The sequence below is a fragment of the Heptranchias perlo genome, chromosome 14 (assembly GCF_035084215.1).
Source record: "Heptranchias perlo isolate sHepPer1 chromosome 14, sHepPer1.hap1, whole genome shotgun sequence".
NCBI classification, from domain to species: domain Eukaryota; kingdom Metazoa; phylum Chordata; class Chondrichthyes; order Hexanchiformes; family Hexanchidae; genus Heptranchias; species Heptranchias perlo.
In genome coordinates this window covers 71,405,036-71,430,755 of record NC_090338.1, presented here as the reverse complement: position 1 = coordinate 71,430,755, position 25,720 = coordinate 71,405,036, and the positions used below count along the sequence as shown (strand labels likewise).

Below are 25,720 nucleotides of genomic sequence, written 5' to 3'. Positions count from 1 at the left end.
CCTCCCCACACTCTCTCAATACTGTCCCCCTTCTCCCTCCCCTCACTCTCTCAATACTGCCCCCCTTCTCCCTCCCCTCACTCTCTCAATACTGTCCCCCTTCTCCCTCCCCTCACTCTCTCAATATTGTCCCCCTTCTCCCTCCCCACACTCTCTCAATACTGTCCCCCTTCTCCCTCCCCTCACTCTCTCAATACTGTCCCCCTTCTCCCTTCCCACACTCTCTCAATACTGTCCCCCTTCTCCCTCCCCACACTCTCTCAATACTGTCCCCCCTTCTCCCTCCCCTCACTCTCTCAATACTGTCCCCCTTCTCCCTTCCCACACTCTCTCAATACTGTCCCCCTTCTCCCTCCCCACACTCTCTCAATACTGCCCCCCTTCTCCCTCCCCTCACTCTCTCAATACTGTCCCCCTTCTCCCTCCCCTCACTCTCTCAATATTGTCCCCCTTCTCCCTCCCCACACTCTCTCAATACTGTCCCCCTTCTCCCTCCCCTCACTCTCTCAATACTGTCCCCCTTCTCCCTTCCCACACTCTCTCAATACTGTCCCCCTTCTCCCTTCCCACACTCTCTCAATACTGTCCCCCTTCTCCCTCCCACACTCTCTCAATACTGTCCCCCTTCTCCCTCCCCACACTCTCTCAATACTGTCCCCCTTCTCCCTCCCCTCACTCTCTCAATACTGCCCCCCTTCTCCCTCCCACACTCTCTCAATACTGTCCCCCTTCTCCCTCCCACACTCTCTTAGAACTGTCCCCCTTCTCCCTCCCCACACTCTCTCAATACTGTCCCCCTTCTCCCTCCCACACTCTCTCAATACTGTCCCCCTTCTCCCTCCCACACTCTCTCATTATTGCCCCCCTTCTCCCTCCCCTCACTCTCTCAATACTGTCCCCCTTCTCCCTCCCACACTCTCTCAATACTGTCCCCCTTCTCCCTCCCACACTCTCTCATTATTGCCCCCCTTCTCCCTCCCCTCACTCTCTCAATACTGTCCCCCTTCTCCCTCCCCACACTCTCTCAATACTGTCCCCCTTCTCCCTCCCCTCACTCTCTCAATACTGTCCCCCTTCTCCCTCCCTCACTCTCTCAATACTGTCCCCCTTCTCCCTCCCACACTCTCTTAGAACTGTCCCCCTTCTCCCTCCCCACACTCTCTCAATACTGTCCCCCTTCTCCCTCCCACACTCTCTTAGAACTGTCCCCCTTCTCCCTCCCCTCACTCTCTCAATACTGTCCCCCTTCTCCCTCCCCACACTCTCTCAATACTGTCCCCCTTCTCCCTCCCCTCACTCTCTCAATACTGTCCCCCTTCTCCCTCCCCACACTCTCTCAATACTGTCCCCCTTCTCCCTCCCCACACTCTCTCAATACTGTCCCCCTTCTCCCTCCCCACACTCTCTCAATACTGTCCCCCTTCTCCCTCCCCACACTCTCTCAATACTGCCCCCCTTCTCCCTCCCACACTCTCTCAATACTGTCCCCCTTCTCCCTCCCCTCACTCTCTCAATACTGTCCCCCTTCTCCCTCCCCTCACTCTCTCAATACTGTCCCCCTTCTCCCTCCCACACTCTCTCAATACTGTCCCCCTTCTCCCTCCCCACACTCTCTCAATACTGCCCCCCTTCTCCCTCCCCACACTCTCTCATTATTGCCCCCCTTCTCCCTCCCACAGACTCTCAGAACTGTCCCCCTTCTCCTTCCCCACACTCTCTCAATACTGTCCCCCCTTCTCCCTCCCCACACTCTCTCAATACTGTCCCCCTTCTCCCTCCCACACTCTCTCATTATTGCCCCCCTTCTCCCTCCCCACACTCTCTCAATACTGTCCCCCTTCTCCCTCCCCACACTCTCTCAATACTGCCCCCCTTCTCCCTCCCCACACTCTCTCAATACTGTCCCCCTTCTCCCTCCCTCACTCTCTCAATATTGTCCCCCTTCTCCCTCCCCACACTCTCTCAATACTGCCCCCCTTCTCCCTCCCCACACTCTCTCATTATTGCCCCCCTTCTCCCTCCCACACTCTCTCAATACTGTCCCCCTTCTCCCTCCCACACTCTCTCAATACTGCCCCCCTTCTCCCTCCCCACACTCTCTCAATACTGCCCCCCTTCTCCCTCCCACACTCTCTCAATACTGTCCCCCTTCTCCCTCCCCACACTCTCTCATTATTGCCCCCCTTCTCCCTCCCCACACTCTCTCAATACTGCCCCCCTTCTCCCTCCCCACACTCTCTCAATGCTGCCCCCCTTCTCCCTCCCCACACTCTCTCAATACTGCCCCCCTTCTCCCTCCCCTCACTCTCTCAATACTGTCCCCCTTCTCCCTCCCCTCACTCTCTCAATACTGTCCCCCTTCTCCCTCCCCTCACTCTCTTACAACTGCCCCCCTTCTCCCTCCCCACACTCTCTCAATACTGCCCCCCTTCTCCCTCCCCACACTCTCTCAATACTGCCCCCCTTCTCCCTCCCCACACTCTCTCAATACTGTCCCCCCTTCTCCCTCCCCACACTCTCTCAATACTGTCCCCCTTCTCCCTCCCCTCACTCTCTCAATACTGTCCCCCTTCTCCCTCCCCTCACTCTCTCAATACTGCCCCCCTTCTCCCTCCCCACACTCTCTCAATACTGCCCCCCTTCTCCCTCCCCACACTCTCTCAATACTGCCCCCCTTCTCCCTCCCCACACTCTCTCAATACTGTCCCCCTTCTCCCTCCCCACACTCTCTCAATACTGCCCCCCTTCTCCCTCCCCACACTCTCTCAATACTGCCCCCCTTCTCCCTCCCCACACTCTCTCAATACTGTCCCCCTTCTCCCTCCCCACACTCTCTCAATACTGCCCCCCTTCTCCCTCCCCACACTCTCTCAATACTGTCCCCCTTCTCCCTCCCCACACTCTCTCAATACTGTCCCCCTTCTCCCTCCCACACTCTCTCAATACTGTCCCCCTTCTCCCTCCCCACACTCTCTCAATACTGCCCCCCTTCTCCCTCCCCACACTCTCTCAATACTGCCCCCCTTCTCCCTCCCCACACTCTCTCAATACTGTCCCCCTTCTCCCTCCCCTCACTCTCTCAATACTGCCCCCCTTCTCCCTCCCCTCACTCTCTCAATACTGTCCCCCTTCTCCCTCCCCTCACTCTCTCAATATTGTCCCCCTTCTCCCTCCCACACTCTCTCAATACTGCCCCCCTTCTCCCTCCCCACACTCTCTCAATACTGCCCCCCTTCTCCCTCCCACACTCTCTCATTATTGCCCCCCTTCTCCCTCCCCACACTCTCTCAATACTGTCCCCCTTCTCCCTCCCCACACTCTCTCATTATTGCCCCCCTTCTCCCTCCCCACACTCTCTTAGAACTGCCCCCCTTCTCCCTCCCACACTCTCTTAGAACTGCCCCCCTTCTCCCTCCCACACTCTCTCATTATTGCCCCCCTTCTCCCTCCCACACTCTCTCATTATTGCCCCCCTTCTCCCTCCCACACTCTCTTAGAACTGCCCCCCTTCTCCCTCCCACACTCTCTTAGAACTGCCCCCCTTCTCTCTCCCCACACTCTCTCAGAACTGCCCCCCTTCTCCCTCCCACACTCTCTCATTATTGCCCCCCTTCTCCCTCCCCACACTCTCTCATTATTGCCCCCCTTCTCCCTCCCCACACTCTCTTAGAACTGCCCCCCTTCTCCCTCCCACACTCTCTTAGAACTGCCCCCCTTCTCCCTCCCCACACTCTCTCAATACTGTCCCCCTTCTCCCTCCCCACACTCTCTCATTATTGCCCCCCTTCTCCCTCCCACACTCTCTTAGAACTGCCCCCCTTCTCCCTCCCCACACTCTCTCAATACTGTCCCCCTTCTCCCTCCCCACACTCTCTCATTATTGCCCCCCTTCTCCCTCCCCACACTCTCTTAGAACTGCCCCCCTTCTCCCTCCCACACTCTCTTAGAACTGCCCCCCTTCTCCCTCCCCACACTCTCTCAATACTGTCCCCCTTCTCCCTCCCCACACTCTCTCATTATTGTCCCCCTTCTCCCTCCCACACTCTCTTAGAACTGCCCCCCTTCTCCCTCCCCTCACTCTCTCAATACTGCCCCCCTTCTCCCTCCCCTCACTCTCTCATTATTGCCCCCCTTCTCCCTCCCCACACTCTCTCATTATTGCCCCCCTTCTCCCTCCCACACTCTCTCATTATTGCCCCCCTTCTCCCTCCCACACTCTCTCATTATTGCCCCCCTTCTCCCTCCCCACACTCTCTCATTATTGTCCCCCTTCTCCCTCCCACACTCTCTTAGAACTGCCCCCCTTCTCCCTCCCCTCACTCTCTCAATACTGTCCCCCTTCTCCCTCCCCACACTCTCTCAATACTGTCCCCCTTCTCCCTCCCCACACTCTCTCAATACTGCCCCCCTTCTCCCTCCCCACACTCTCTCATTATTGTCCCCCTTCTCCCTCCCACACTCTCTTAGAACTGCCCCCCTTCTCCCTCCCCTCACTCTCTCAATACTGTCCCCCTTCTCCCTCCCCACACTCTCTCAATACTGCCCCCCTTCTCCCTCCCACACTCTCTCATTATTGTCCCCCTTCTCCCTCCCACACTCTCTTAGAACTGCCCCCCTTCTCCCTCCCCTCACTCTCTCAATACTGTCCCCCTTCTCCCTCCCCACACTCTCTCAATACTGTCCCCCTTCTCCCTCCCCACACTCTCTCAATACTGCCCCCCTTCTCCCTCCCCACACTCTCTCATTATTGCCCCCCTTCTCCCTCCCACACTCTCTCATTATTGCCCCCCTTCTCCCTCCCACACTCTCTCATTATTGCCCCCCTTCTCCCTCCCACACTCTCTCATTATTGCCCCCCTTCTCCCTCCCACACTCTCTTAGAACTGCCCCCCTTCTCCCTCCCCTCACTCTCTCAATACTGTCCCCCTTCTCCCTCCCCACACTCTCTCAGAACTGCCCCCCTTCTCCCTCCCACACTCTCTCATTATTGCCCCCCTTCTCCCTCCCACACTCTCTCAATACTGCCCCCCTTCTCCCTCCCCACACTCTCTCATTATTGCCCCCCTTCTCCCTCCCACACTCTCTTAGAACTGCCCCCCTTCTCCCTCCCCTCACTCTCTCAATACTGTCCCCCTTCTCCCTCCCCACACTCTCTCAGAACTGCCCCCCTTCTCCCTCCCACACTCTCTCATTATTGCCCCCCTTCTCCCTCCCACACTCTCTCAATACTGTCCCCCTTCTCCCTCCCCACACTCTCTCAGAACTGCCCCCCTTCTCCCTCCCACACTCTCTCATTATTGCCCCCCTTCTCCCTCCCACAGACTCTCAGAACTGCCACTCTAACAACGGCCAGCAACCCAGCCCTTTGTGCTGGGAGCATTGCAGAAAAGGAGCAGGTGCCTCTTCCAGTGCAGTAGCCACGAGACTTGGGAGGACCACAACTGGGGCAGTGGGGCCTGGCTTCACTGGCTTTTGTCCCACGGACTGTCAGTGTGCAATGCTGATAGCTGGCACATATAGCGAATGGTGGATTAACTGCCATTACAGGCATATTACCTAAATGTGATTTTCATCTTCTTTCCCAATCAGTTATATACAAACATAGCCATGGATAAAGAAAAATGTTAAAAATCATTAGGGGAATATACAATTCGAAAATTAATGATAGTATTCTCTTGTAAAAGTTGCAAGTGTTTAACTGGGGCAGAGGTACTCACTAACCTTTTAATTGGGGCCATGGTACCTGCTATTCTTTTAATTGGGGCAGGGGTATATGTTGGTCTTTTAATTGGGGCACAGTACTGAATAGCGAGTCGCTCAAGGGCACTCTCATGGACCTAACATAAAGCAGCCCTATGAGCTTGTTTTTTCATATGTTTCTGTATATTTTTAAATGCTTTTTCTTTCTCTCTCTCTTTTGAATCTCAACTCCAAGATCATCCCAGGGCTAGTGGTCTGATATTTACTGCCCTGGGAGACGTGGAGCAGCCAGTCTGCTGAGTGTCTCAGGTGAGAAGGAATTTGGCTGCAAGTGGTCCCTGGCCCACCGCATTGAGGAATCAACAAGTTCAGCTGCAGTTATTTCAAAGCCTTTCAAAGTCACCTGAACTGTTTGGTTTACCTGAATGATCTGAGTTGTGCGAACATACTTACACATCCACCTGTACTGCCTAAGATTATATCTTTGTGACCTGCAAGAACCTGCGCATTATTTTCATGTAATTTCACTCCAGTGCACCCCATCCATTGTAAAGTTATAACTGTGCTGATACAAGTCTATTTCTCTTTGTTACTTGTGGCCTCTTCACTTTCATGGTGCAATCTTTGCACATGGGTAAAAGCGGAAAGTGTCGTGTCACGTTGTACAAATCATAGTGAACAGGAGTCTGTGAGGTGCGTATTAGTTTGGGGCTTGTATGCGCACAGTGTCTACCTTTATAGATTCCACTTGCTTTGCCCCACACACTGACTGTCCATTACAGTGTTGTTGCTAGGATTATTTTCTATAGTGGTAATAAGGTTGCCAACCCTCCAGGATTGTCCTGGAGTCTCTCAGAATTAAGATTAATCTCCTGGACAATGCTGTGAGCAATGTGGGAGGAAAATCATCGGGGCTTTAAAAAAAATTTGTAAAAAAAAATCTGCTCCCTTTCCAATTGGCGCGGGAAGGTGGTGCACATGAGGATGGGTGTGTCGGGCGACCAATGGTGGGTGCAGGGCTGTTGTAGGCAGGAGGTCACGTGATGAAATCTCCAGGAATACGCCCAACCAGACTTGGCAACCCTGACTGGAACCCATATGAATTAGGAACTAGTTTTCACTTAAACCAACATACGTTAATATTATGGCAACATGCTTCTCATGATATTCTTAATTCATCACCTCAATTGGGTCCCATCACTAGATCTGTACAAATATTATATAATGCTTTCCTGAAAGAAAGATGTCTAAACTGCCTTGCATGTGAACTGCTATAATTTAGTAATGCCTATAGAAATCAGCCACCCACCTTTCCTGATGCCTTTGCAGATCCCAGCTTCAAGACACGGTCCTTGCTAAGTTAGTTGGTCTCAGCCAGGTCTGCATCAGTCTCCATGACCCTGCGCTAGATAACTGCATAACATCAACCAAGGTTCCCACTCAGAATGACTATCCAGTGACCCTGCCAGAAAGTTCACTTGTATGGCCAGAAGCCAAGGACGGAATCAGACTTGGCGGTAATGCCTCCCAAGGTAGAATAGCCAGCCAACAGTTGCTGCCTGGGCTCACACCTAAAGAATGGCTTTGTGGTCGAAGCCTGTGGGGCCTGTACCCCAGCAACAGTCATGGGAAGAGGGGAGAAAACTGGCAAACCAAAATCTGGACAATGTTACAGTCTATAAGTGTGAAATGATGGCATATGTGACCAATTAGATTTGCTGCTGAGCCGCCCCTCTGACCCATAGCAGCCAGCTCAGCCCAGCCATGCAGGATGCTGTCTGTGGCAGACAGATTAGTGCAGCTAATTAGACAACACCAAGTTGAAAAGTACATTTAATGGAGGAGCATGCAATGGAAAATTAGATTTACTTGGATGGGGGCAAAAAAGATTGAATGTGACACCACATATGTCATTAATATGGCAGCACTTCTGGGTTATCAGAAGATTCTCAGGCCAGCATGTGGCCTTCCCTTTGTCATAAGCCAAACATTAACCCTTTCACTGCTGAGTTTTCTTATCTGTGTTCAGAATACATCGCCTTCCAAAACTGACTCTCTCTTTGTTTCTAATGAACATCGTGAAGCAGATTTTTTTTCCTTATTCCAATTCTTTACCCCCTCCCCTGAAGGCACTGACTCTTACTGCGGTACGATTCCACAGGCACCTCCAGCCCTTTGCCATCTCGTCCCAAGGAGTCATTTCACATGAGCCTAAACAGTGAATTTTGATGGGAAGTTGGACTGTGGGGGGGGTCACAGTTGTACCTGATCCTGCCTTTACGTATTTTTTCAGCAGGTGTGGACTGGTTAGTGACCAGTAGTGGGCAACTTGGCTGATACTTTCCCTCCCCAGCACATTTCCTCCTTAAGACCAATTGCAGTGCTCCAACTGCTGCTCAGCTGAGTCCAGCTTACTTGGCCCTCCTGGCCTTTGTGGCTCAGATCCAAACCAGGCAGTGCACTAACCAACTGTGCCCTCGCCGGAGCTCTGTAATGCAGAATTAGATAAATATACAGAACAAGGCATTTCTTTGTTAAATAAAAATTAGACTTGAACAGATTGCTGGTGCAGCTAATACCCAATTTAACACCATGTCCACTGGTGCATATTTAACAATCTGATGTTAGTTCATCGAGTGCTACATTTTTGTACACAGTAAAAACCATTTTGCTTTCCCCAGTGTTGTGACTGTAAGCCTTTTCTGACCACCACACATGGAGCTTGGAGTTTCAGATTTATGTCTTGTTCACGCTGTCAGTATACTTTCTGATCCAATGTGATTATCACTGCACCTATTATAATTAGGACAAGTTCACATTGTCAGTCAGGAATCTGTAGCCGCACCGATCATATCCCTGATGGCCCAATGCTAAGGTGGCAGCACTCCTGCTTCTGAGTCAGAAAGTTGTGTAGTGAAACCTCCTTGAGCACATAATCTAGGCTAACACTGCAATGTAGTACTGAGGGTCCCTCAGCTGTTCCGGTGATTCAGACAGGTGCTAAAGATCCCGTTGCACTGTTTGAAAAAGAGCCAGGATTTCTCCCATGTCCTGGCCAACATCCCTCCTTTGAACAATGCCACCAAAACAGATTAATCAGTCATTGATGTAATTGATGTTTGCGGGATCTTGCTGTTTGCAAAGTGGATGCCTTGTTTGTCCACAAAACAACGGTGACTGCACTTTAAAGTAGTTAATTGAATATGAAGTGCTTGGAAATGTTTCCGAGAGACATGATAATGGGAAGCCTTCCTTCATTTCACAGTCAGAAAGTTTCTTTTTCTTGCTGCCCAACAACAGAAAGCTGGAAAATGCTGTGCAAGCATAGCTATACCACGACCAATGGTGTAAATGCAAGAGCCCTTTTAAAACGTGACACTTCGCAGTTTTAATAGGGCCCTTTCACTTGCACTATGGATGCTGGGATGGCCCTGCTTGCATAATATCATCTGCACACCGAGGGGAGCTGGATTTGTTCTGGGGAAACCATAAAGAAGGAAAGAAAAACAGACTTGCATTTATATGGTGCCTTTCACGATCTCAGGACGTCCCAAAGCGATTTTACAGCCATTGATGTATTTTTGAATACATCACTGTTGTAACGTAGAAAATACGGCAGCCAATTTGCGCACAGCAAGGCCCCACAAACAGCAAAGTAATAATGACAAGATAATCTGTTTTAGTGATGTTGGTTCAGCGATAAATATTGACCAGGACACCAGACCCAACTGAGAGGGCAGATGGGGCCTCAGTTTAACGTCTCATCTAAAAGACAGCATCTCCAACAGTGCAGCACTCCCTCAGTCCTGCACTGGGCATGTCAGCCTAGATTTTATGCTCAAGTCTCTGGAGTGGGTCTTGAACCCACGACCTTCTGACTCAGTGGTGAGTGCTACCACTGAGCCACAGCTGACACACTTGAGAGCTGGCCCTATAGCATAGCAAGTTTATCGATTGAGTAGCTGAGCCATATGGTTCAGGAGATCCCAGGCCTCTATTTGAGCTAGCTGATCTCAGCTGGGGTGGTGGGAGTGATGCTACAGTTGAATCCAGCACTCCTGGGGAAGGGAAGGGAAATGTAGCCAGTGTTCTTGCACCTGCTCACTGCATGGTGACCCTGGTTGGAAGTGTGTGGACTGTGGATAAGAACAGGAGAACGCTCAGTTGTGATGATGGTTCTGTGCCGAGGCAGCTCCAGAGTGCATTCTTGTGGAAACGGCTGAACGGAAGGATATGCTTAGATCTGCAGGTGACTGAAACAGGGCAACTAGGGTGGGCAATAAACGTGGCCACTTCCTGAGAACAAATATTTTAAAAAGCCCTCGTGTTGAAATGTGTTTAAAAGTTTACTCATTAACATTTTGCCAAAGGCCTCAATCCCAAACGCTCTCTTGCCTGAAGATCCACTCTCAGGAATGCTGCAACACATGACACCATCGAATGATGGGACATCATTCCACATGGGGAGTTCCTGGTTTCAGTCATAAGAGAGTACGTGAGTTGGGGCCACACACCTCCCTGCAGGAAGGAGGGAAAAAGCCCATAGGACAGACTGTTCTATTAAATAGTTTTCTTTCATTTGCTGTATAGAAGCTGGGATAACCCTTTTTTAGTGGCGAGCGAAAGGAGGAGAGGGATCAGCATTGATTCCAAACTTAGTCACCATTCCACAGCCAGACAAGGCATGGATGGGGCAGTACGTCTGCCAAGGGTCTAGTTGAAGGGAAGGTCAGCCACATGTACAGCTGTATTAATGAATACTATTAGTACTTATTAGTTTATTTCCCCACTGCTTGGCTACTTACTGTCCTATGTTCCTTTGCTAAGAAGGCAGAAAGTACGGGAGTACATGCCCTCCAGTGCCACTACATGATGAGCTTGTACTGGGCAAAAAGTAGCAGCATCGGCAGCAGCTCTGCTAATGAAGATTTGGTCAGGCAGATCGCAACCTCTTTGAACACCGGTGATGTGAAGAACTCTGTGCATGTTGTGAGCTCCTGAAATGTTGCATGAATTTCTGTCTCCGGTTAGAGGATTGTGGCTTCATTTGACTGTTCCTGTTAATGAATATCACACTGACAATAATGGAAACACTAGCTGACAGCGGGATAGAGTTACACTGTTCTGGGGATGGGCCAATTACTCCTGTTCTTTATCCTGCACTGAGAGAATACAAAGTTACACAGAGCTACGCAAGCACATTGATCACTCTTAGATTGGATACCTATATCTAGTCTGATTTTAAACTAAAGCTTTATTCCTTTTGGCGACCTATGTAAAGTTGACTTTAAAATTCCTCAATACAAACATTTATTTTTAGTGCATCCTGTACATTTTAAAATGGTTAAAATTGAGACCCATCACACTGCCTTCTACTCTAACCTTCTCTCACAATGTGGAGATGCCGGTGATGGACTGGGGTTGACAATTGTAAACAATTTTACAACACCAAGTTATAGTCCAACAATTTTTATTTGAAATCTACAAGCTTTCAGAGGCTTCCTCCTTCCTCAGGTAAATTTACCTGAGGAAGGAGGAAGCCTCCGAAAGCTTGTAGATTTCAAATAAAAATTGTTGGACTATAACTTGGTGTTGTAAAATTGTTTACACTTCTCTCACATGATCTCAATATGTGGAACTCCCTACCTCAGTCTTTCCTTCTTCCTACAAACTACCCAAGCTTAATGTAGCCAGCCAATACCATGTCTGATTTATCTCATCATTTCTCCTGCTCTTTTCAACCTCTAATTGTGACCATCAGTGCTCTTTCAGAGGGGAGCTGCACTCCATAATCGGTGGCTCCAGACTCTAGCTTTCTGTGGCATTCATAATTACCTGCTCTTGTTAAGCTAGTTTTGCCATTGCTTGAAAAATAGGTTAGATGGAGGCTACATCCATAGGGGAGAGATCGGAAAATTAACTGGACCAATCTCAGCTAACAGAGACATATCTCGGTTTTGGAGAGACGTGATCAATTTTAGTGCACGCTGAGTTCAGCCTTTCTGGCTGAATGAGGAAAGGGAAACAAGTGAAATATAAAAATAAAATAAAAATTACAACCAAATATAGTTACAATACTAAATAATCCACTTTCTAAAACTTACATGAAGTGCTAGCATGCCTTTAATTACAGCAGAAATGTTCCTAATTTGCTTTTGTATATGTCATCACATCATGAACTTGAAATAATTCCCTGACCTAACACTATGCTTCTAAGAACCTGGCAGCTAATTCATCCTTCATTAAGACCCAGTGTTCATAATCCCGAACCTGCACTAATTATATTCCTACACTATGCTGCTCCCCTCTTTATGTGGCCTTTGCCACTGAGCAATGTAATGAGTTGGGCACGTTATGTGAGGAATAAGGCAAAGGTTCAGCCCAGGAGCACTGGAATGCAATAGGCCATTGAGAAAAGATGGAGCAGTGTACATGCAGCTTAATAAACGTCTATCTGCAGCTGACCTCATTGGCTTTCATTATTGCTCTGTTACCGACTGATAGTAGACATGAAGGAAGGAAGACTTGCATTTATATAGCGCCTTTCACGACCTCAGGGTGTCCCAATGCGCTTTACTGCCAATTAAGTACGTTTGAAGTGTAGTCACTGTTGTAATGTAGGAAACATAGGAAAGCAAACAAGAGTACCCTGGAGTGATCTTCCCTCTCCTCCCGTAGGGAAATGTCCAGCCACCGCAGTGTTAGGGGTGACAATGGAGGCTCGACCTGCTTACATCTCATGTCAGATGAGTTCCTCTAATTTTAAGAAAGTTTATGTTACACCTCAAGACCCTCTGCGTTTTTTGTTAGTAAATTAGGTGAGCAATTTACTTTAAGCAGCCTGGATTTCAGGGAGTTCCTCTAATTTTAAGAAGGCTGCATATAGTGACACCACTAGTCTTGGCCAGAATGGAGACAATTGGGTAATTCCGCTGTCAATCAGGTCTGCTGTAAGTAACTGGGATTTTTTACACACGTAAATTGTATTATCTAACTATATCATCCAGTCACTGTATTTTGCTGGAGAAATAATCCTGCTTTTATCAGGAGTCTCTGCTGTAGTTTCTGTTATGAGTTCTGTTTGTTGTGGTTCGTAGAGACTCTGTTTAAATACATTCTGTTTGCTGAGTAAATAGACTGTTTGGTGTAGTGCACTGTTTAAATAGTGCCCTGTTTGCTGATTGAATAGACTTTATTTGCTATGAGTCCTGCCATAAGTCCTGCCCCTCCTCCAACTCATTGGCTGACACAGTGGTGTCAATACTCACTTTGTTTTAAGAAAAGGTTTCAGGCAACTTGCAGTGTAATTGTTTAAACCTCCAGCCTCTATATCCTGGCACTAACCACTTGAACTTCTGGTTTGTCCAGCAAGGCAAGAGTTAAATCACTGGCAGCCACACTTGTATTTAGTGAAATTCATTTCTATATAAATCTGCACAACAGAAGAGAAATTGAAATTCTGTTGTCTCCCATTAATTTCTGTTGGCGTTCAGTTATGCACCACCCAGTGTGGTACTGAGCCACACAGACCAAGAAGACCTCAGATTCAATTCCCAGTCTACGTGAGTTATCCACTCTCAGCTAGAATGGCATTAAGGACACTAAAATTGGTTGCAACACCTCTAGGCTAAGGAGTGAGAAAAATAGCCGGGGTTGCCTCTCCTGATCACACAATGGTAACCAGCTGTGGCCTCCTACAGGCACTCACAATCTAGGCTCACACTTGCTGGAGAGTGCCTGTGCAACTGTACCTCAGCAAGAGGCAATTGCTTCAGGAAACTAGGGGAAGAAAGCAGATGCCGCATCGATTTGGCACTCAAATGAGCCTAGTCCTCACTTCACCTAATATCCATCCACTCGCACTTTCCAAGCAGAGGTCATTGGATAGAGACCAGGAAAAGAAGCCTTGGGTGGATTTCCCCTCCCTAGCCCACAGCACTGAGGCCGAGTGTGGCAGCCCTGCCGCAATTCCCACTCAGATCAACCAATCAACAGAGATTGAGAATCAAACCTGGGACCTTCAGCTCTGTATGGCTTAGTGTCACTCCACTTACTGGGTCACCGAAGAAACTAAGGATCTCTTTCTAAAATGCATACTTAAATATACCAAAAATGTGTCAAAAAGAATCCTAGAGCATCCCGTCAGAAGTTAAATATCTGTGTATACGTATCGATAGCATTTTGTCAAACTTAGAGGGGAAAAAATATTGGATTTTCAGTGAATGTCATCTCTTCAATCGATATCAATTGAGGTCAGAGTTCAGGCTAATGAGGTCATTATAGGAAAAGTGAGTGGATGTTTTGACAGGATATTCAAGCTGCTAATGTGACCTTTGCTCTTGGAAGATGAAGTATTTAAAATTGAAATATATCTCTCCCGATGGCCTAGTGAGTGAAGGCCCCAGTTTCGATCCTCGGTCTGTGATGTCTTCGCTGGTTGCAGTCGGGGTGCTGCATTGGGTCTCTGCACTACAGGGTGAGCAAGAGGAAAAATCAGCGAAGGATCCCAATCCTCACCATCCTGTGACACCTACTGGGGAAAGGATCAGGTCACTACGATCCACTCCATGGGGGCAAATATGCTGCCAGCCCTCTGACTCGATCCGGTCACTGTTATTCGCTCCATGGGGGCAAATATCCTGCCAGCCCTCTGACTCGATCCGGTCACTGTGATACATGAAGGTGAATGCTCCACCACCCCTCAGTCTGGATCAGGATCACTGTGATCCCCTCTAGGGGGGTGAATACCCAACCAGAACTCTCTTTGGATTCCCACATAAAGTTAGGCCACAATGGTGAAGGGGAGCTATCAGCACCTGTGAGACTGTACCTAGTAAAAGTCAGTGCCTTCAGGAGAGGAAGGGAGAAAAATTACAAAAAAAATTCAAGTAGAATTATTGTACACTCGTCCCTTATCATATCCAGTTCCATAAACAGTGATGCAAGTGCTGTTTTCTAGATAGTCATTAGTTTGAATCATTTTTGTGTATTTTTAAAGATGAATGCTCAATATCTGAATCGGTGTCAAACCATAAAAATATGTTCACTTTCGTGTTCATCCCCAGAAATGAAACTGAATTAGTCCTGATTGGGAGTCTGCAACAAGCAGCTAGTGAGGCAAATGATTGAGGGTCCTTATTACTTTCCTGTCCAATCAATTTCTAGGAAGCTGTATTTTATTTCCTGCAGCGTATTTGTGTCCCTCATAGAGCAGAAGATAGAATCTGTAGTGGTGAAACAAACGGAATCCCTCCTATTTTATTCACAAATAAATCAGAATTATCTTCTTTGCATTGCAACATCATACTGCATACTTACAAAAAAAATTGCCTTATCCACTCGATAAGGGAGAATTTTGCTTGGAGTGAAGATCTGAAAGACACTGGTTCAAAATTAGCGAGCCTTAAACCGGATAAAAGATAACAAATGTTTTTCCCTATGGAGTACTGGGTAAAGAGAGGCTAGTATTTACATAGCCCCTTACCATGTTGTGACGCATTTCAATGGCTTCACTCAGTGAATTACTTAAGAGTCCAGTGACTTGTTTTGTAGGCGGCATATGTAGATCTTCAGAGTAGACTATATCTGAAAAAGCAATCAATGTTGTGTCAATTAACTCCTTCACAAAAGAGTTGGATTAATGTCTGATTGGGAATGGGATTGAAGAATACGGAGGTAAGTACAGATGGTGACGATCAAATACTCCATGCAACGTGATGGTGAGGAGGGGAAAGGGTGCCGTCCACGGAAGGCAGCGGGGAAGTTTTAACTGCTTTTGCATTGGTTTTAGAGGGATGATTGCATCCACTGGGTAACCCCAATGCCAGTCGCCAAGTATGGCCCAATGAACCAGCAGAGTGAGCACTCTCTAAAGGCAGTGTATAATCAGCTGTTGAACACTGGATATAGGTGAATATTCTGAAATTTGCTTTAACCTTTGCGGTTCAAGGAGTAAGGAAATATTTATGCACAATTTTCCTTCAGCAGATTAAATGGATATGGGTGAATCGTACATGGGCTGTGGATAGAATGGGAAAGAGATGCTGAGTGACCTTTTCTTGCTCCATGCTAATGGTCTTGTGTTCTAAGAAAATGTGCAAAGGAGACTAAAGGATGAAGAACTTTCAGTATAAAATGTTAAATCACACATTTAAAATATATTTTCAGCCTCATAAGAGTGACAGCGCCACTCATTCACTGATACGACTTGTGTAGATTGGTGGCAGGCTCTTGTCTGAACCACACTGCCCTCGCACAGAGCTCGGCGGGCAGACAGGTCAATTTCTCCAACTGACACACCCAGGGTGAATTTCCTCAGGGGTTCCCTCCATTTACAGTGCTTTTCTGGGGTTTCCGCAGCTCTTCCACCGAAGTTACTGCAGATGCAGGAGACCCCCGGGTCATTGGCGGCCATGCCTTCAGCTGCCTAGGCCCTAAGCCCTGGAATTCCCTCCCTAAACCTCCCCGCCTCTCTACCTCTCTCTCCTCCTTTAAGACCTTCCTTAAAACCTACCTCTTTGACCAAGCGTTTGGTTGCCTGTCCTAATGTCTCCTTCTTTGGCTCGGTGCCAAATGTTCTCTGATGACACTCCTGTGAAGCACCTTGGGACGTTTAACTACGTTAAAGGCGCTACATAAATGCAAGTTGTTGTTGTTGTTCCCTGCCCTATCAGCACACCTTGTCTCGACCTGACTCATTGCCCCACACTCCTCTCGCCTCCAACACGGTGCATCATCTTCCCACATCTCAACTGAGAACAAAAACCAGAATAAGTGAAACGGAAGAAGGAAACTGAAATTGAATGAAATGAAAAGGGAGGAATATGTTTGGAGAGGTAAAATAACAAGGCTTCTTGATGAGGTGCCAAGATTCAGATCAGAAATCAGACCCGGGTGAGTTTTGCTGGGTTCATGGCCAGTGTCGGCTTGTGATGCGAATAAAAAAAAACTCATAATAGATGCAGGGAAGATACTTGCATTTATGTAGCGCCTTTAACGTAATTAAACATCCCAAGGTGCTTCACAGGAGTGTCATCAGAGAACATTTGACGCCGAGCCAAAGAAGGAGACATGAGGACAGGCAACCAAACGCTTGGTCAAAGAGGGAAGATACCAAATTCCACTGTTCCCACGGAAACGCTCCACTCCACGGCCTGCCTTTATCGCACACGGTAGTCAGCTGCGACGAGTGAATCGATTTCTCAACCAGAAGATTGGAGTGGAAAAAATTCATGGTTCAGGACACACACAGGCTAATTTTCACCCTCACCTCCAGGGCAGTAATCTGGCAGGGTGAATCGCCTGCTGTAGAACTCGCCCGATTTCCATCCTGTGAAATGATTATCAAGCGGGTTGTATAATCAGGCGGGAGATCTGATCCACCAGGTTACCGCCGAGGATGTGAAGATGAATCTTAGCGTTCTAGGGTTAACCAGCAACTCTCGGCCATTATGTGCCAGTGTTTTACACTAAAAGTCTTGCTTTCTCTCTACCCTGTAAAACAGGTCATCTCTGCAGGGCATAATTACAACAGTAGGAAGCGGAGAAGCAGTTTTGCTTGTTTTAATTTTTGCACCTATAGTATGTGTGCCAGTAAGAGTGTTGTAGGTACAAACTCTCCTATGGGTCTTATTTTCAGAGCAACGGGCAGACATAATAATCGTGAAAATAAAACCCACGCAGAAACAAACCATTTTAGGTTGTTTCTTATAAGTGAATTAGTTTCTAACGACCATGGTTTCAGTGCTTTCCAACCACTTACATCTGTCTGCAACACCTCTATAAATAGCTTTAAATTACCAATGTTTAACATTTGGGACTTGCTCAGTCTTAGACAATTTATAAAGCAATGTCTTTCTTATGAATCCCATTCTTTTCCACTGAAGCTGGCGATTCAATAAGGTTATGTTCGTCTCCCACAATGATAAGGGCTTTATTTCCGTTAAAGTTGAGACATCACATTGATTTCAAAGGTAAAAAGGAATGATCCATTTCTGGTGGCTTAATCCCAGTCTGACAACATCAGGGACATGTTAGTGGCATTTATGATTAGCGGGAATGTCAGATCACAAACCCATTTAAACATACAGTTGTATTTATTTCGAAGAGTGCCACACATTGAAATAGGCTGCATTTTTAAACCTTAATCAGGGCCTGTCACTCCTAACGAGGGGTTGCATTATATTTGAGGACTGTTGTCATGCGTCAGCTTAAACAGTGAATGTCGTCAGGCTGTTCAGTCATGGAGGCCCCGAGCCTGCCAATGCTGCTAGGTCAGGAGTTCCAGGATGTTGACGCAGCGGCGATAAAAGGAATGGTGATATATGTCCAATGTATATCATATATACATATGATATATACACACACAGGATAGTGTGTGACTTGGAAGGAAACTTAGAAGTGATAGTGTTCCCAAGCACCTGCTGCCCTTTTGATGGTCGGGTAGTTCTGTTTTTTTGCCTTTTGATTGCAAAAGGTACCTGGTGCTAATTGTACATAATTGATTGTAGGTGAGGAATCAAGAGTAGACAATCCATAGCAGTTTGTGAATAAAACCAACGCAGTCATTATAGCGTCAAATATGAAGCAAACAGCTAATACCAACAGGTGAAGTATAGTGTGGAAAGGCTTTGGTGTATTTCAACATAGTAGATGCCTGCAGATTACTGGCATGTGTCCTGGACTGTGACACAGGGCATTGGCACATGGGAACAAGCTGGCTTGGTTAGGCCTGCATCGTGTGTGCCTCACTTCTCTGAAAGGTCTCCAGCCACCACTAGGGAGCGGAGAAGAGAGATACGGAACCATGATATGTGGTGGGATGGGAAATGTTGCAGCAGTATCAAGTCTGAGTACACAGCTCTAAACACCAGGGCATAGAAGGGTCGAGGACATAGGGCAGAATCGAGGCTGCACCAAAATCATTAGGGCGATTATGGGGCTGATGGGTACCAGGGTCACCTTATGGGCAGGCCTGTTACTCAACTGGGGATGGTGTGAAATGTTTTTATGCTGTTTGTTCTGATGGTAAAGCAATGGTACAAGAAACCAAATTGAAGCACTAATAGCATTCTAAACAGCTGGATGATGTGTTTATATTTGTGCCGTGGTTTTGTGCTACCCTAGTTCAGCCAGGGCAGCTATGAGGAATAGCCTCATGCAGTGCCATTTCATTTCATTTCTACACCCTTCCTACCCTCTCTCCCCCTCCCAATCTAATTTTTTTAAAGTAGAACACTGTAGAAATGCTGCAGTGATGGCAATGATCAGTTGGGAACAGAGAACCTTAGGATTTAAATGGCAGATGAAACCCAGGCCCAGAAGAGCTAAGGCCCATATTACAGGATGAAAAGAGTAAAGGAGGAGGAAGTGGTGGATTGATTGTAGGAGGAAAGAAAGGCTGAGCGAGCTATGGAGTTGCACAGTCTTGAGATCCAAGGATGGAATGAGTTGGAGTAAGTGACAGTAGAGTTGGTCCGAACTTTAAGAATGGGGATGCAGGGAGGAGGAATAGGGTGCAGTATGAGTAATGAACCAGATTTAGTTAACGGCTTAACTGTGCGTGAACATCGATCCAATAGTGATCATAACATGATCGAGTTCAATGTAGTGTTTGAAAGGGAAAAAAGTGAATCAGCTGCTAAGATTCTAGACTTGGGCAGGGCCGACTTCAATGGGATGAGACAGAGACTGTCCACAGTAAACTGGGCAAATCTGTTAATGGATAAAATGACCGATGATCAGTGGGAAATGTTTAAAGAAACATTTAACGTGATACAGAATCGGTTTATACCCCTGAGGGACAAGAACTCTACTTGCCAAAAAAAACAGCCATGGACAACTAAAGAGGTAAGGGACAGTATAAGACATAAGGAAAGGGCATACAAAAAGGCAAAAAATGGCACAGATCCTGGCGAATGGGAAAGATACAGAGATCAACAAAGGGTCACAAAACAGATAGTAAGGGCTACAAAAAGAGAGTATGAAAAGAAACTCGCAAGGGATATCAAAACCAATACGAAGAACTTTTATCGTTACATTAGGAAAAAGAGGGTGGTCAGGAGCAGTGTTGGCCCCTTAAAAACTGAAAGTGGGGATATTGTCATTGACAATGGGGAAATGGCAGACATGTTGAACAATTACTTTGCGTCAGTATTTACAGTCGAAAAAGAGGATAGCTTGCCGGAAATCCCAAGAAAACTTATATTGAATCGGGGACATGGACTCGATAAAATTAACATAGGTAAAGCAACAGTCATGAAGAAAATAATAGCACTAAAGAGTGACAAATCCCCAGGACCAGATGGTTTCCATCCCAGGGTTTTAAAGGAAGTAAGTGAGCACATTGCAGATGCCCTAACTATAATCTTTCAAAGTTCTCTAGATTCAGGAACTGTCCCTCTGGATTGGAAAATTGCACATATCACTCCGCTTTTTAAGAAAGGAGAGAGAGGGAAACCGGGGAATTAGAGACCAGTTAGCCTAACATCTGTTGTGGGGAAAATGCTGGAGTCTATAATTAAGGATAGGGTGACTGTACACCTCGAGAATTTTCAGTTAATCAGAGAGAGGCAGCATGGATTTGTGAAAGGTAGGTCGTGCTTGACAAACCTGAGTGAATTTTTTGAAGAGGTGACTAAAGTAGTGGACAGGGGAATGTCGATGGATGTTATTTATATGGACTTCCAGAAGGCATTTGATAAGGTCCCACATAAGAGACTGTTAGCTAAAATAGAAGCCCATGGAATCGAGGGAAAAGTACGGACTTGGTTAGGAAGTTGGCTGAGCGAAAGGCGACAGAGAGTAGGGATAATGGGAAGGTACTCACATTGGCAGGATGTGACCAGTGGAGTCCCGCAGGGATCTGTCTTGGGGCCTCAATTATTCACAATATTTATTAACGACTTATATGAAGGCATAGAAAGTCTCATATCTAAGTTTGCCAATGACACAAAGATTGGTGGCATTGTAAGCAGTGGAGATGAAAGCATAAAATTACAAAGGGATATTGATAGATTAGGTGAATGGGCAAAACTGTGGCAAATGGAATTCAGTGTAGACAAATGTGAGGTCATCCACTTTGGATCAAAAAAGGATAGAACAGGGTACTTTCTAAATGGTAAAAAGTTAAAAACAGTGGATGTCCAAAGAGACTTAGGGGTTCAGGTACATAGATCATTGAAGTGTCATGAACAGGTGCAGAAAATAATCAAGAAGGCTAATGGAATGCTGGCCTTTATATCTAGAGGACTAGAGTACAAGGGGGCAGAAATTATGCTGCAGCTATACAAAACCCTGGTTAGACCACACCTGGAGTACTGTGAGCAGTTCTGGGCAGCGCACCTTCGGAAGGACATATTGGCCTTGGAGGGAGTGCAGCGTAGGTTTACTAGAATGATACCCGGACTTCAAGGGTTAAGTTACGAGGAGAGATTACACAAATTGGGGTTGTATTCTCTGGAGTTTCGAAGGTTAAGGGGTGATCTGATCGAAGTTTATAAGATATTAAGGGGAACAGATAGGGTGGATAGAGAGAAACTATTTCCGCTGGTTGGGGATTCTAGGAGTAGGGGGCACAGTCTAAAAATTAGAGCCACACCTTTCAGGGGCGAGATTAGAAAACATTTCTACACACAAATGGTTGTAGAAGTTTGGAACTCTCTTCCGCAAACGGCAATTGATACTAGCTCAATTTAAATGTGAAATAGATAGCTTTTTGGCAACCAAAGGTATTAATGGATATGGGCCAAAGGCAGGTAAATGGAGTTCGATCACAGATCAGCCATGATCTTATCAAATGGTGGAGCAGGCACGAGGGGCTGAATGGCCTACTCCTGTTCCTATGTTCCTAGGATGGCATATTTGGATCTTTAGGATGAACAGGAGAGGAATTTTGCGAATAGGAATGTCCACAGTAGTGTCAAAAGAAGATAAGGTGATACGCATGCACTGCCCCCTTCCATAAAATACTACAGTATTTCCTACACTGCACTGGAAGCAGTTATAACGCTGCTTCTCGCCCTTTCTTCACCCCCAAAATACAGAAATCCTGTACAGCCACTGATAGCATTTTCCCTGTGTGACATTAGTGCTGCACCTCATTAAATTGGGGTTGTTCAGTAATTGAAGCCCAATACTTTGCTCCCATTGCACCATGATTTTCCCCACTAAAGTTTCATTGTGATCAGTCTGCTTCAAACTTATAAAATATGCCGACCTCGCAGAGGGTGTTCATTTCTTAATTGAGAAACCAAGGTGAGGGGTCGAGGCCCACAGTACAGGACATCACCATGGCTGGAAAGAATAGGAGAGATGATGAGGTAAATCAGGAAGCGGTGACACCAAGCTTGGGCATTGAAAGGCTGTAGATTGGTGAGTTTATGGCTGTATCATTGGTCTGCTCGGTATTCTAATCACTGTTCCTCCTGTTTTCAGATGCTCTCCATTCTAATGAATTGCATTATATTTGAGGACTGTAGGAATCAGTGGTCAATGTCACGCCCACTGCTGGGACTGATACTGCTCAACGAGAAGGTAAGGCTTCACTCAGAACTCAATCTGGCCAACAGGCTTCAATGGAGTTAGATATCCGGTGGGATTACCACAAGCGCGTTTTTCCTCCCAATTTTCCGTGCTCTCCTGAATTGTACAAGGAAATAAAAGACCATTGCAGTCCAACCAGGCAGAATCAAAATCTGGACAATATAAACCATTCTATCCCAACTATACTTCAATCGCTTCTCTCACCAAGGGTCCAACTGGCTCCCTCTTGAACTCACCAATCCTCCCAACCTCCACAGCCTCCCCTGGCAGTCTGTTTCACGTGTTCGTCCGTTGTTAAATCTAAACTGTCCATTTACCTTCCCTGTCCAGAGCTTGAGTCTGTGATGATATGGCTTTATTAGAGTTCAGTTTTTTCACATCACTAAGGACCTCGACTACCTTAATAAACTCTCCCCTGAGCTACCTTCTCCCCAGGATAAACTTCTACAGTTTCCAAAGCCTCTCCTCGTAGCTCAAGTGCCCAGTTGCAGTATCGATTTAGTTGTGCCTTGTTCTGGCTTCTACAAAGGCGAAGGGAGAAGAATCTCTGCAGGGTTCTCCCGATTTCTCGCCGTAACTTCGGCGGTAGATCAGCAGAAGCCCGGAGAAACATCGTTAGCGGCAGGAGATCACGAGATCCGTCACCAAATTTCCAGGCAAAGGTGTCCATGCCCTACTCACTCGCAGTTGAAGACTTCCAGCAGGGGTCACTGGATAGTGATGAGGAGTGGAAACCCCAGCTCCACTTCTACATGGAGCCCCACAGACTGCAAACACACAGCACTGGCTCCCTGAGCTTGAATTACCAACACCGCCTCCGATGGCAGAATTATAGGCCTGCTCAGATAAGGGTGCCAGGCTCACGTGCATTGTGGAGTGCAGCTGACCGAGGGACATTCAGTGTCTCTCTGTCGGCTGCATTTATATATCGTCAAAGCATCTACAGTTTGTCTCGGCTTCCCTGGGCTATGGAGGGAAAAGCATCAGCCAAAGTTTCTGCTGCTGATTGCTATCCAGTGTCCCCTCCTGGACAGTACAGGCATGTGAACAGGAGCAGGCTCGACTGTGGTACCCTCCACAATCAAACGGCACTATCTAGGCTACCACATGAAGAATGGCCCCTCGGGTGAGGCGCTGGAGGGTAACCAGCATCCATGGAACCCTATCCAATGTGAGTTAGTGTCCTTGGGAGAGAGAGGGAGAAGGAAACAACAAACAAGTAGCGTAACTAATTACCCGTATAATACCCCTTTTCACTGACAAACTCCTGTTTTCAAGGATACATTCACAGTACATTCTATACCGCCAGGAGAAGCAGAGAGAGCAGTGCAGGGAACAGCTTAACATGGTGATTGAAATGTAAATGTGTTTCAGATAAATTCTTTGCCTCTGCCAAAAAAAAAGAAGCGGAGGGAAAAGATGAAGATGATAGAAGAGGAGAATAAATGTAAATACAATGTGAGATGTCTCATCATTCACCTCTCTTGAATGACCCAGTTTTGTCGTAGTGGATTCAGTATCTTTAACATTATCTGCTTCATGATGATTTGCATCCTTGTGCAATGAAAGATAGCACTACTTTTAAAATGATTAAGTGAGAGATAGAGGATAGACAGTGTTTCGCAATAGTAGGTGACATCGCATTATCATACTTTATGGATCACTGCAATCTTTCACATATTTGGTAGCCTAATAATTTCCATCCTGCGTAAACCAATGAATCATCCACCCTCCCAAGTATAAAAATATCTGATTTCCATGCTTTGCCGACATCCTTCATTGGATATAAATAAAATAGGCTATAATCTTTTTCCTTTCTTAAAAAAAAGCAATCTATTGTGATTAACAAAACTGTTTGAAGTTGTTAGTGTTTCTCACAAAGTACCAACCCTACCCTAAGCTTCCTCCCTCACCAAACCAGATGCGAGAAAGGTTAAAGGAGAATGTGACAGTTATTGTGGTTGGTACCTGCACCTGAATCAGGTCCAAGAAATTAGTCTTTTCATTTTGACATATCGTTTATTCTTTAACAACACTTTTCAGAAGCCCTGTATTCATTTATTTCAGGCACTAACTGGTAGAGCAGTGCAATTAAGCCAGTGGTACTAAGAATACACCCCACAGAACACTTACAACCACCAGGGCCCTCGGCAGACTTGCCATTCCATATGCCTTTGGGCCTCTATTCACAGCGTCCCTGGCAGTGGGATGATGACCCACTGGAGGCTGCTCAGAAAACGGCCCAGAACTATTTTCATCTTTTATTTTTGCAGGGTGCTTCTTCTGGTCCCACAAAAATATTCCGACCCACTGCCAGCCTGTGCCTGACCTCCCCTCCCCAGCCCACTGCAAGATCCCTCACCTCCCCCGGCTCAGACTGTCAGCTGGCTGTGTGCATGAGTATGCCACTTTCCTGCCCACCCCAACCGGAGAGTTCCATCAGAGTGCCAGTTTGACGTAGGCGATCCATGCCAAATGGCCGCCCGTTTCATGCCAAATATTAAAATCGGCCGAATAATATAATAATAACGCAATTATGGTTTTCTGCCCCAATGACTAAGTTTGTGAATACACTGCTCTGATGTGGTGCTGAGATATGCAGACCAACACCCCAAGTTGAATCCCTGGCCTCTGCTACGTTGGCTGACCTCAGCAGATGCACATGCACCACAAACAGCTAATGATTGCCATCCAGTGACCTGTGCTGGAAAGTATGTGTGTGTGGGTATTGATGGAGGACAGGATCGATTTGTCCAGATATTGGGTTGTAAAGGTACTCTCCAGATCATAGGGGACATGGGGTCCACTTACAGGAGAGGCTAGTGACACCGAACCTGAACGAGTATCTAGTGCAGACCTGAAATTATAACTTGGCTCCTGAATGAATCTAAGAACATAAGAAATTGGAGCAGGAGTAGGCCAATCGGCCCCTCGAGCCTGCTCCGCCATTCAATAAGATCATGGCTGATCTGATCCCAACCACAAATCTAAAGAACACAAGAAGTCGGAGCAGGACCCGGCCACATAGCCCCTGGGCCCTCTCCGCCACCCACAGGGCATTGACCGATCCGAACTCAGCTTCATGTCCAATTTCCTGCCCGCTCCCCATAACCCCTAATTCCCTTTACTTCTAGGAAACTGTCTATTTCTGTTTTAAATTTATCTAATGATGTAGCTTCCACAGCTTCCTGGGGCAGCAAATTCCACAGACCTACCACCCTCTGAGTGAAGAAGTTTCTCCTCATCTCAGTTTTGAAAGAGCAGCCCCTTATTCTAAGATTATGCCCCCTAGTTCTAGTTTCACCCATCTTTGGGAACATCCTTACTGCATCCACCCGATCAAGACCCTTCACAATCTTATATGTTTCAATAAGATCGCCTCTCATTCTTCTGAACTCCAATGAGTAGAGTCCCAATCTACTCAACCTCTCCTCATATGTCCGCCCCCTCATCCCCGGGATTAACCGAGTGAACCTTC

At 46.9% G+C, this 25,720-nt stretch overlaps 1 protein-coding gene across 4 annotated transcripts in view; it reads left to right on the top strand.

The window, feature by feature from the left end:
• Positions 1-25,720, top strand: part of LOC137332605 (ran-binding protein 17-like) — a 686,121-nt gene that overhangs the window by 646,877 nt on the left and 13,524 nt on the right. For all 4 annotated transcript variants that reach the window (XM_067996561.1, XM_067996562.1, XM_067996559.1 and 1 more), the window contains one exon: positions 22,135-22,233. In XM_067996561.1, the coding sequence (XP_067852662.1) occupies positions 22,135-22,233 (99 nt within the window). The remainder of the gene's footprint in view (positions 1-22,134; positions 22,234-25,720) is intronic.